Source organism: Sminthopsis crassicaudata, chromosome 2, assembly GCF_048593235.1.
Source record: "Sminthopsis crassicaudata isolate SCR6 chromosome 2, ASM4859323v1, whole genome shotgun sequence".
In the NCBI taxonomy this organism is placed as follows: domain Eukaryota; kingdom Metazoa; phylum Chordata; class Mammalia; order Dasyuromorphia; family Dasyuridae; genus Sminthopsis; species Sminthopsis crassicaudata.
This window is the reverse complement of record NC_133618.1, coordinates 492,197,529-492,210,757: the sequence shown is the minus strand read 5'-3', so window position 1 is coordinate 492,210,757 and position 13,229 is coordinate 492,197,529. Positions and strand designations below refer to the sequence as shown.

Here is a 13,229-nt window from a genome sequence, read left to right as displayed (position 1 = left end):
CTATTATAGTTTTACTGTCTATTTCTTCTTGCAGTTCTCCTAACTTTTCCTTTAGAAAGTTAGATGCTATACCACTTGGTGCATATATGTTTAGTATTGATATGGCTTCATTATTTATGCTACCTTTCAGCAGGATATAATTTCCTTCCTTATATTTTTTAACAAGATCTACTTCTGCTTTTGCTTGATCTGAGATAAGGATAGCTACCCCTGCTTTTTTGGCTTTACCTGAAGCATAATAGGCTCTGTTCCAACCTTTTACCTTTACTCTGTATGTATCTCCCTGCTTTAAGTGTGTTTCCTGTAGGCAACATATTGTAGGGTTCTGCTTTTTGATCCAATCTACTATCCGTCTCCGTTTGATGGGATCGTTCATCCCATTTACATTTACAGTTAAAATTATTAATTCTGTATTTCCTGCCATCGTATTATCCCCAGCTTATGCTTTTTTCCCTTGACCCCCCTGATCCCCCTCCCCGATATTTAATTTACAGACCCCCCTTGTGCCGCACAACCCTCCCTCTTTTTTTTTTTTGGATCCCTCCCCCCTCCCTCCAAGTCCTTTCACTTATTCTCCTTTTCCTTTTCCCTTTTCCTCTCCCCCCTTTTAATGAGGTGAGAGAAAATTCTCTGAAAAACAAATATGTTAATTATTTACTCTTTGAGCCTCTTCTGATGAGAGTAAGATTCACACAATGATTCTCCCCCTCACTAAGTTCCCTCAGATATGGTGTATTTTCTATGTCTCTTCCTGGGATGTAGTTTCCCTCTTTTTATCACTCCTTCCCCTTTTTCTGAACCGACCTCCTTCCCTTTACTACACCCCCCTTTTTTTCTTTTATATCAGTAAAATCAAATTATCCCTGAGTATTTTTTATATACCCACAACAGAGTTACAGTTCTCAAGGGTTCTGTGTACCTTTTTCTGTTTCTCTTCAGTCTTGTGGATGTAGATCGAATTTTTTGTTTAAGTCTGGTTTTTTTCTTAGAAACATATAGAATTCCTCTGTTTCATTGAATGACCATCTTCTTCCATGGAAAAAGATGCTAAACTTAGCTGGGTAGTTCATTCTCGGTTGCAGTCCTTGATCTTTTGCCTTTCGGAATATCAGGTTCCAGGCCCTTCTATCTTTTAATGTGGAGGCAGCCAGATCTTGGGTGACCCTTATTGTGGCACCTTGGTATTTAAATTGTTTTTTTCTAGCTGCTTGCAGGATTTTCTCCTTTGTGTGGTAATTCTGCAGCTTAGCCACAATATTCCGTGGTGTTCTTTTTTTAGGGTCTATTTCAGAAGGAGTTCGATGAATTCTTTCCACATCTACTTTCCCTTCTGTTTCTATTATCTCTGGACAGTTCTCTTTGATAATTTCCTGTAAAATAGAATCTAGGCTCTTTTTTTGGTCATAGTTTTCTGGAAGTCCAATAATCCGCAGATTATCTCTCCTAGATCTATTTTCCAGGTCTATAGATTTTCCCAGTAAGTATTTGACGTTGTTCTCCAGCTTCTCATTTTTTTTGTTTTGTTTGACTGATTCTTGGGTTCTCTGTGAATCATTCATTTCTATTTGTTCCATCCTGACTTTTAAGGAGTTATTTTCTTCTTTCACAGTTTTTAGTTCTTTTTGTAAATGCCCAATTTCGTTTTTAAATGAGTTATTTTGCTCTATTGAGTTTTTTTCCATTTCCCTAATTTTTTTTTTTTGAGAATTATTTTCTTTTTCCAATTCAGAAATTCTATTTTCTTGAGACTTTTTTATCTTTTCCAATTCAGAAATCCTACTTTCCTGTGTTTTTTTTAACCTTTTCTAATTCACTAATTTTGTTTCCCTGCATCTCCTGTGAATTCTTTATTTTTTCCAACTCCAATTTCAGGACATTGTTATTCTCTATCATAACTTCTCTTTCCTTTCCCCATTTTTCTTCGATCTCCCTCAATTTCTTAAGAGCTTCTTCTAGGAGAGAGTTATGTGATGGGGGGCAGGAATCGTTCCCCTTTAGGTTGTTATCTTCTGAATCTTTGCTGTTAACTTCCTCGGGGTTGGATACCCGCTCTTTCTCTGTATAGAAGGAATCTATAGTTTTTCTAGCTTTTTTGCTCATACTTAAAAAATGTTTTGGGGTCTGTCCTGGGGTAGGAAATTATTTACTTCTTTACCAGCTTCCTCCCAGACCGGATGGATGCAGCGGCCCCTGCGCCCTCGCTAAGAGAGAGCTCTGGGAGAGAGTTCCCCACCCCCTCCCTGGAAGTGCCTCAGAGGTGATTAGCACTGCTGTGCTTTGAGGGCGTAGAATAGTGAAGACAGCAAGAAGCTCAGCCTATGTGTCCGGGTGGGGAGTGGGTGTCTGCAGCAGGTGACGTGAGAAGCCCCTGCGCTCAAACTGGAAGTGTCTGCCAGAAACCGCGGTCCCTAGTTCAAAGGTTCCGCTTCTCTGGGACTTCCTGGAGCTGAGTTCCACTCCCTCCAGCTAAGCTAGGCAGTGTGTGTTGCCTTGGGCCGTATCCACCCACTTGTCAGTCTCTTAACTATTCTCAGGAGGGAGCTGAGGCCACACCCCCTGGTGCCGATTCTCTGCTGAGTCACCCCCAGTGTGTGTGTGGGGGGGAATCTAATCTGAGGTTTAAAATATTTTGGCTTTCTCTTCTGAACTGCTAAATAATTAGCAGAGAAGAGCTAACAGCCTGTGCCAGATTCCTTTACTTCAGTGGCTTCTCTGATCCCAGAGCCCCTCCCAGCGCAATGGGCGCAGTGTGCCCCTACCCCACCGTCTGTGCTGGTCTTTCTTATTCCTCCCCTGAGAACTGACCTTTCCTGTTGAAACTCCAGATTCTCTTCAGCTGGTAAGTCGTGCTTCCAGTCCTTGTGGTATCTATCAGTCCTGAGCTAATTTTGAGACTTAATTTATCTAATTGGTTGTGAGGGAGTGAGGACGTTCACTGAGTCGTGTGTTTCTTCTCCGCCATCTTGGCTCCGCCCCTCACTTTATATAAATTATAAGAAAACTAAAAGATTCAGTAAATTTGTCAAATCTTCAGTACTTTTGAGGGGAAGTCAGGGTAGAGTGATGATCTGAGTCATCTTCTTGTTTCCCTTATTTATTTCCAATATGACCTTGGACAACACACTTTTCTTCTCTGAGTCTCAGTTTCCTCATTTGTAAAGTAAGGATTTGATTAGTGGCCTCCAAACTTCACAACCTCAGCCAAATTATTTTATGACTCCAAATATTGAGATGTTGCTGAAAAGAAATGATTTTTTTTATGCTTCATTGAATAGGTGTCTCCAGAACCCCAATACAACCACATTCTTTAGGGAAATTTTCTCCATGCGGAATAACAGCATCCCATCGAATTTTTCTGAAGATTGTCTGTACCTAAATATTTACACGCCAGCTAACCTGACAAAGGAATCCAAGTTACCGGTAAGAAGGCTAAGGAAGGAGTGGGCTATCATCTGGAAACAGTAAATGACTTTTAGTTATCTCAGCACAGCAGGAAACAGCCCTTGGTCTGGAGGGAGTAGCAATAGATTGAGATCTCCCAAGCCCAATGGTCAGGCCTTGGTAAGGTCATTTTATTTTCCTTGCTTCACTTCAGTTTCACTAAGCCATAGCTTAGGACAGAAGTGGGAGCAAACATGTATCTGGGAGCAAACAACAGCAAAATAATGAGCAAAATCCAAAAGTCTTTTAATTTGTTTTTCTACTTCAGGTCTCTCCCTTCTCCAGTCCTTCCACCACATACAGATAAAGGCAACATATTCCTAAAACTCAGATGTGAGCTCATCACTTCCTTGTTATTATTATTAGCACTAATAATAATAATAACATCAACCTCATAGAGCTTTGAGCATCAAATAAGTAATACTTGTAAATCTATCTTTCCAGGCTTATTTTAAATGATTTTCATTCAGGTACTTTTCAGATCAGGAAAAGTAACCTTTGAATTTTTCCTTGAACATGAACTTCCATCTCACTCAAAGATTGGTACTTTTGCACAGGCTTTCCGTGAATGCCTAGAATACTTTACTTTCCCCACTTCTACCTCTTAGAATCCCTTCAAAGCTCCACTAAAATGCCACTTATTCCCATATGAGGTCTTTCCTGAGTTCCCCACATTGTAGTTTCCTTCCCTCCCCCCAAATTGTCTTCCATTTATCTTATAAATCTTTGTATAAATCTATACTTAATACATATACATTGAGAATGTGAGCTTGATTGGAGGAAAAACTGGTTTTGACCTTATTTCCCCACTATAAGGGATAGTGTTTGATATATAGTGTCGGCTTAATAATTATTTGATGATTGATTGAATTATATTCGCAACTTACCTTCATCAAAAGCCTTTCATTTATTAAATGAATGAATGAAAGTATGTAAGAAAAAACATTTCAGTGGAGTAACATGGGATCAAAATGGTAGAACTAGAGGAAAGTTGGAGAATTACAGTCATTGTATTTATGGAAAAATTAGGATTTAGAAAAGAGAAATAATTTGCCTTGGGTCACAGAGAAAGATTGTGATACAGTCAAACTTAGAATACAGGATACCTATTGCAGGGACCTTTCCACTATATCTATATACTTCTTTCCTGAAGTAAAGTATCATAGAGATCATAGAATCTGGGAAATTTAGAGATTCACTTTCTGAAGTTCCTTTCAATTCTGGCCACATTGATCCAAACTTTTTCCTTCTGATTTCCTAGGTCATGGTGTGGATTCATGGAGGGGGGCTGCTACTGAATAGTGCTTCAACTTATGATGGAGTGGCCCTCTCATCTTTCGAGTATGTGGTGGTGGTGACCATTCAATATCGCTTGGGAATCCTTGGGTTTTTTAGGTAAGATCTGGAGGGCAGGAATTAAAATGACACCTCATAAGAAATGGGAGTCTGCCTCTGGGGCTACAGTTCTGCCCTTGGTACTGTCCTTCTCTGAAATCCTGATTCTTCCAGAAACTGATTTTTCAAAAGTATGAATATAGTGCATTCACCCTGAAAGGGAATATTTCTATTTCTTGCATATATAGCCCTATTGTATTGCTTCGATGATGTAATTTCCATGAGGTCATAGAGCTTATGGCAAGTCTTGTGCCTTTTGCTGTGAGCATACAATTATTGCCAATGTCACTGCAATGTTGCCATCTATAGTCAGGGTTATTAGTTGATATCTGTCCAATCAAAGATGGATTGAAGACCCTTTAGGTATTTTCTTCTTCCATCTGTACACATTGATCACCTCTTATGCAAACCATACACTTTAGTTTGACAAACATTTATTAAAAATGCCTGAAATGTTCATGATTCAGAATGGGGTGGGGGCAAAAGCTAGGCATGGCAATAATCTTGCTTTCAAGTATCTTACAGTCTAAAGAGAGAAAGGCTAAGTTACTTATATAAACAAGGGAGAGTGAGGCAAATATAGAGGGAAGGTATGAACAATTGGAGCAAGGAAAGTCCCTTTTCATCTAATAGGGAAAAATGCCCAGGGAAGGCATGGAAGAAGCAGCACCTATTCTGACCTTTAAAGGAAAAGAAAGTTGGAGAAAAGTTTAAGGGGAGGGAAGAGACAAATTACTGGCATGGGGCATGTGTGAAACATGATAAGCCAGGATGAGAAAGTGGGGTATAGTAAAATCAAATTAGACTGAATCAGTGAGTATGTGACGGGGAACAATTTGAGAAAAACCTAGCCAGATAGGCTGGAATCAACTGATTTAGAATCTTGAATGTCAGGGTCAAGAGTTAATTTGTTAGGAAAAAAGGAGTCATTAAATAATTTTTGGTAAAAAAAAGGAAAACATTAAGAGGAGCATTAGATTTAGCTTGCACTGATGTGGGAGGTGGATGAGAAAGAAGATAGATTAGAGTTAAGAATATTTTTGTCCTTCACAAAATGGCCTATGTAAAAAATCATTGAATATTTTTTTTAAACTGAATGCTAGTGGAGCACAAGGTCTGACATTTTTGACTAAGAAAGAAAGGCTTTGGAGAAACTTAAATGAACTAATGCTGAGTGAAATGCATAGAGCCAGGAGATCGTTGTGTACTTCAACAACAATACAATATGATAATCAATTCTGATGGATGTGGACATTTTCTTTTTTTTATTAATTTTATAATTATAACATTTTTGACAGTACAAATGCATGGGTAATTTTTTACAACATTATCCATTGCACTCCCTTCTGTTCCGAATTTTTCCCTCCTTCCCTCTACTCCTTCCCCTAGACGGCAGGTATTCCCATACATATTAAATATGTTGTAATACATCCTAGATATAATATATGTGTGCAGAATCGAATTTTGTTGTTGTTGTTGTTTTTGTTGCACTGGAAGAATTGGATTCAGAGGGCAAAAATAACCTGGGAAGAATAACAAAAATGCAAACAGTTTATACTCATTTCCCAGTGTTCCTTCTCTGGGTATAGCTGATTCTGTCCATCATTCATCAATTGGAATGGAATTAGATCTTTTTGTTGAAGATATCCACTTCCATCAGAATACATCCTCATAAAGTATTGTTGTTGAAGTGTATAATGATCTCCTGGTTCTGCTCATTTCACTCAGCATCAGTTCATGTAAGTCTCTCTAATCCTCTCTGTATTCATCCTGCTGGTCATTTCTTATAGAAATATAATATTCCATAACATTCATATACCATAATTTACCCAACCATTCTCCAATTGATGGGCAACCATTCATTTTCAGTTTCTAGCCACTACAAAAAAGGGCTGCCACAAACATTTTGGCACATGCAGGTCCCTTTCGCTTCTTTATTATTTCTTTGGGATATAAGCCAAGTAGTAGCACTGCTGGATCAAAGGAAATGCACAGTTTGATAACTTTTGGGGCATAATTGCAGATTGCTCTCCAGAATGGTTCGATTCTTTCACAGCTCCACCAACAATGCATCAGTGTCCCAGTTTTCCCACATCCCCTCCAACATTCATCATTATTTTTTCCTGTTATCTTAGCCAATCTGACAGGTGTATAGTGGTATCTCAGAGTTGTCTTAATTGCATTTCTCTGATCAATAGTGCTTTGAAACATTCTTTCATATGAGTGGAAATAGTTTCAATTTCATCATCTGAAAATTGTCTGTTCATATCCTTTGACCATTTATCAATTGGAGAATGGCTTGATTTCTTTTACATTAGAGTCAATTCTCTGTATAATTTGGAGATGAGGCATTTATCAGAAACTTTAACTGTAAAATGTTTTCCCAATTTGTTACTTCCCTTCTAATCTTGTTTGCATTACTTTTGTTTGTACAAAAGCTTCTTAATTTGATGTAATCAAAGTTTTCTATTTTGTGATCAATAATGATCTCTAGTTCTGCTTTGGTCACAAATTCCTTCCTCCTCTACAGGTCTGAGCTATAAACTATCCTATGTTCCTCTAATTTATTTATGATCTCATTCTTTATGCCTAATTCATGGACCCATTTTGATCTTATCTTAGTATGTGGCATTAAATGTGGGTCCATGTGTAGTTTCTGCCATACTAATTTCCAGTTTTCCCAGCAGTTTTTGTCAAATAATGAATTCTTACCCCAAAAGTTGGGATCTTTGGGTTTGTCAAAGTCTAGATTGCTATATTTATTCACTATCTTGTCCGTGAACCTACTCTATTCCATTGATCATTTAGTCTATTTCTTAGCCAATACCAAATGGTTTTGGTGACTGCTGCTTTATAATATAGTTTTAGATCAGGTATAGCTAAACTACCTTCATTTGAGTTTTTTTTTTTTTTTTTCATTAATTCCCTTGAACTTCTTGACCTTTTGTCCTTCCATATGAATTTTGTTGTTATTTTTTCTAGGTCATTAAAATATTTTCTTGGAAGTCTGATTGGTATAGCACTAAATAAATAGATTAGTTTAGGAAATATTGTCATCTTTATTATTTTCGCTCACCCTATCCAAGAGCACTTAATATTTTTCCAATTATTTAAATCTGACTTTATTTTTGTGGCAAGTGTTTTGTAATTTTGCTCATGTAATTTCTTACTTTCCTTTGGTAGATAGATTCCCAAATATTTTATACTATCGACAGTTATTTTGAATGGAATTTCTCTTTGTATCTCTTGCTGTTGGATTTTGTTGGTAATGTTGGTGATATATAAAAATGCTGAGGATTTATTTGGATTTATTTTGTATCCTGCAACTTTGCTAAAGTTGTGGATTATTTCTAATAATTAAGTATACCATCATATCATGTGCAAAGAGTGATAGTTTGGTTTCCTCATTACCTACTCGAATTCACAGGCTAATTGTACGCTATTTCAAAGTCTGATTCTTTTTGTACAGCAAAACAACTGTTTGGACATGCATGCATAAATTGCATTTAATTTATACTTTAAAATATTTAACATGTATTGTTCAACCTGCCTTCTGGGGGAAGGGGAAGGAGGGGAAAATTAGAACAAAAGGTTTGGCAATTGTCCATATTGTAAAATTACCCATGAATATATCTGGTAAATAAAAACTATTAAAAAAAAAAAGCAAGAAAGAAAGGCTTTAATTATATGCCCAAATGTGTTTCCTTTCCTACATGGTCCAGCCCAGCTAAATTTGCATAGGCTAATCAACAGATTGTTGGCCAGCTGGGGAACTATAGTTCAGAGAGCTTAAAATCCATGTTTATGAAAAATATAACCACACCTTTGGAAGTCATGGCTCTTCTGAAATGTGGCTCCTCAGAGTATCACATATCTAGAATTTGAGCTGCTCTAATGAAATCTACTCCAAATTCAATATTGGAAAAGCAGTTGCCATAGAGAGTGAAATTTATTTGTATTTCAAACTATTTTTTGCATTCAGATATGAACATTCACTTACTTCTGTGTTTCTTCAGGTGTAAAGTGAGGAGGTTAAACTAATGAGCTTTGAGGCTGTTTCTAATTTAAATCCTTGAAGTTAGTGTCAAGAAATGAGAGGTAGTACAGTAAAAAGGAAGATCTGATCACTGTTCTCATTATATATAATGTAAAAAAGAGGACTTTTCTATATAAACAACATAAAAATGACAATATTGAAAACTGAATTGGATTTAGATAAGAAGTCCCCTTATCATTACTCCCAGTTTCCCCATGTAACTAGCTATTCTCGATAGAAATGCCAATATTTTTAATGTTTTATTTGTTATCAAAATTGTATTTTACCTACCTTTAGGGAAGTGCTATTAAGTAAATTGTGCATGATCACATAGTTAAGTATCAAATGCCATACTTGAAATAAAGTTTCTCCTGTAAGTTAATTTTCTTTCTACTGCACTACCTCTCATTTCTTGACACTAGCTTTTGTTAGAAGATTCACCTTTTGATAACCATTCCCCTTTTTTCCATCCATCCATCCATCCATTCATCAAACACATATCTCTCCATTCTTCTATCTCCTCTTCTCTCCTTTGCAGCACTGGAGATGAATATGCTTTGGGAAACTGGGGTTCCTTGGACCAAGTGGCAGCACTTCAATGGGTCCAAAAGAATATTGCCAATTTTGGAGGAGACCCAAGCTTGGTGACCATCTTCGGTGAAGATGCGGGAAGTTTTAGTGCTTCGGCACTGGTGAGATTTCAGAATCTTGAGTCAAAGGGTTGTGCCAGTGTTTCTGAGCTCAGGGTGGGAGCACTGGAAACTCAGAGATTTCTGGTATAAAAAGAGACTTATTCTTTCATCAGTATGAAATGACCACAATGGTTCAAAACAGTCTGTTTCATTATGTTCTGGATAGTAGAATGTTAATGATTTAAATACAGAATTGGCCATGCCCTAAGACCAATTTTAAACAGCTACTAATAAAGAATGTTTAATTTTTCAAAATGATATTCTTTTATAATAACAATAGCAACAACTTATATTTACATAGCATTTAAAAACCATTTTCCTCATAGACACTATATAAAGTAGGCAATGTAAGATTATTGCTCTTATTTTGAAAATGAAAAAACCTGTGGCTCAGATAAATGTAGTAGCTCTATTCTCAGTGTCATGGATTATACGATCTGATATTCAAATCCATATATCTAGATTTTAAATCCAGTGTCTTTTACATGTACACAAAGAAATTCAGAGAACCATAAAAATCTATATCATTTCCCCTTAAGATCATTCAAATAAATTTTATGAAGCTACCATATTCTTGACTACATTTTACTTGACACCCCCCAAGGTATATAATTAGGACTTTATACTTCCTGTCAGAAAGTGACTAATTTCATAGAATTTCTAGTGTTGTAGCAGTAGAATTTCATTGCCTTAAAGTTTGTCCTCTACTTTGTTCCCTACTAAGTTTATTCCCAATTTCCTTTGCAAGGGTAGGTAGCATATTAAATCTGAAACTTTCATATGATTATATTTCTCACGTATTTTTCTAAGAAGAGATTTTGAGAAGGAGAAAAAACATAGTGAGAAACATAGATTTTGGAAGAAAAAAACAAGAATGGAAGTCAATGAATGAAAAGAAAAGGCATAAACAGAATGCCTAAAACTCTAAGGGGGAAAAAATGACTATAAAATTTTGCCCAGGATTTTTTTATAAACCAGTCTGCTACATATTTCTTATTCAAGTAACTCATTCTTTCTTATATTAATAATTTCAATTTTTACAGTTTTTCATTGAAAATGTAAGTACTAGATTTATAAATCAACATTAGAAACATAATGTCCCAAGCCCTAAGAAGAAAAATCAATCTTAAATTCATTTATTATAGCCCTGGTCCAATAAGATGGTCCTCCATAGTATTTCTTGATATATACTTTGACCTATATAACCAGGGCTCTTAATTCACTAAAGAACAGTTTTGGCATCCAGAACAAATAACATGAAACAAAAAACATAAAACATTAAACAATATTTTAAGACAAACTAGAGAGAAGGGAAAACCCTGAGAACAAAAAACTGTGAAAAGAAAGCTTCTAGTACACTTATGTCTTTATGTTACACCCTTTTATTAAATTTAGCCTATGTACAAGACCTTGTGCTAAGCTCTATGATGTAAAGATGAAAAGAAAGCCCCTGCCTTCAAGAGGTTTCTGTTGTACTGGAGAGAAACAAAATGAATACAGGTTACTTAGAGGCACTGCTGGGAATGCTTCCATTCCATCAAGTAGAGAACATGGAGAAGCTAAATTACAGCATAGCAGCCAAAAGAGGAAGTGTGCCCACTGCTGGCTTCTTCTTTTAACTATTTTTTAGGTAGATTTCAGGCAGAGTTCTGTCATAAGAATTCTTGATGAGAAAAAAAAAAAAAATGTGAATCAGTAGTAGGTTTGTAACTTAAAAGTCTTTGAGAACTCCCTCAGGGTAAAGATACCATGAGATAAGGATGCCCTATTCAGTTTCTTGTCTAAGTTCACATAGCTGCTGAGTGTCAAGGGAAGAATTTGAATCCAGGTTTCTAAATTGCATAACTGGCCTTCCATGTACCAGGGCTTCTTAAACTTTTTCTACCGATGACCCCTTTTTCCCTGACAAAATTTGAGTATCCCTAGATATATAAGATTTAAAAATAGGTATATCAAACATTTAACTGATAATAAATTATAATTTCGTGACTCCAAATTCAATTGCAGGGTCTTATATGAAGTTGCAACTCACAGTTAAGGATCTTTTCCATATACTACACCAGACCCTGTTTTTCTATTTTATTTTATTGTTTAGGCAGTTTGAGTTAAGTGATTTGCCTAAAGGCACACAGGTGGTAAGTATTAAGTATCTGAAGTCAAATTTGAACTCATTTTCTTCAAATACTAGGCTGGATGCTCTGTCCACTATGCTATTTTTGTTGCCCCTCTCTGTACTTATTTTATTTTTACTTCTTAGTAGCCTTTTTTTTTTCAATAAATGCAAAGATAGTTTTCAACATTCACCATTGCAAAACACTGTGTTTCAAATTTTTCCTCCTTCCCTACCTCCCCTCTCTTTTGCGTAATAAGTGATCTAATATAGATTAAATATGTGAAATTCTTCTAAACATATTTCCACATTGATCATGGTATGCAAGAAAAATCAGATCAAAAAGGAAAAAATGAGAAACAAAAGAAAAAAAAAAACAAGGAAGTTAGCACAACAACAACAACTAAAAGGTGAAAATTCTATATTGTGAATTGCTTTCATTTCCCATAGTGCTCTCTCTGGATGTGGATAGCTCTCTCCCCAGAAGACTATTGGAACTGGCCTGAATCACCTCATTGTTGAAAAGACCCAAGTCCATCATAGTTGATAATCACACAATCTTCTTATTGTTGTGTATAATGTTCTCTTGGTTATGATCACTTCACTTAGCGTAAGCTCATATCTTTTACAACAATAATATTCAATTACATTCATATACCATAAATTATTCAACCATTCCTTAACATTATCCAACTTATTCCCCATTTCCCAAGGTATCCACTTAGTTTCCTGTTCCTAGCCATTACAAAAAGGGCTGATGCAAACATTATTGTACACATGGGACCTTTTCCTTTTTTGTGTGTGACCTCTTTGGTATACAGACCCAGTAAGAGTTTGTCTCTATTTTGACTAATTATTTTAGGAACTAAGTGCTATATTCAGTATTTTTTTAAAAATTCAGGTAAAGGAAGATAGTTTTGTCAGCATTGTATACCCCAGAGTAAAGAAAACCATGATTACCCTACCATAGTAACAGTTTTCCTTTTGAATAATAATTTCATTCTCTACTTAGGTTCTGTCTCCTTTGACCAAGGATCTCTTCCAACGAGTCATTTTGCAGAGTGGAGTTGTCCTTCAAAAAGCTCTCTTCAGACATAACATCAAACCACTTACTAAGGTAGGATCCTTATAGTATATCCCATTTCAAAAACTTGACTGGATTCATACATTTTAAATGGCCAAAGCAGGAAGTGACAAAAAGTCATCTAGTTTAATTACTTCATTTTACTTAAGAATGGTGGCCCTGAGTGGATTGAAAGCAAGGATTTGAACACAAATTTTGTGACTTCAAATTCAGCAATTTTTCTCTATAACATGTTGTCACGAATTTAGGTCCAAGGTGGTTTGGGTATAATTATTTTACCTGATGGACAATAAGAAAAATGTCTCTTGTTGCATTTTGTTATAGAAAATTGCAGCTGTGGCTGGATGTGAAACAACCACATCTGACACTCTAGTTCAATGTATGAGACAGAAGACAGAGGATGAAATCCTTCACATAACTGACGAGTTGGTAGGTGATCTAAGAGTCCTTAATTTTTGTCACTTTAACAAC

General features: G+C 36.1%; 1 protein-coding gene across 1 annotated transcript in view; it reads left to right on the top strand.

Annotated features, from left to right (window-relative positions):
* Positions 1-13,229, top strand: part of LOC141557588 (liver carboxylesterase 1-like) — a 49,718-nt gene that overhangs the window by 22,721 nt on the left and 13,768 nt on the right. Inside the window, exons 4-8 of the mRNA XM_074293451.1 lie at positions 3,276-3,420; positions 4,703-4,836; positions 9,411-9,564; positions 12,687-12,791; positions 13,083-13,187. Coding sequence (XP_074149552.1) covers positions 3,276-3,420; positions 4,703-4,836; positions 9,411-9,564; positions 12,687-12,791; positions 13,083-13,187 — 643 coding nt within the window. The remainder of the gene's footprint in view (positions 1-3,275; positions 3,421-4,702; positions 4,837-9,410; positions 9,565-12,686; positions 12,792-13,082; positions 13,188-13,229) is intronic.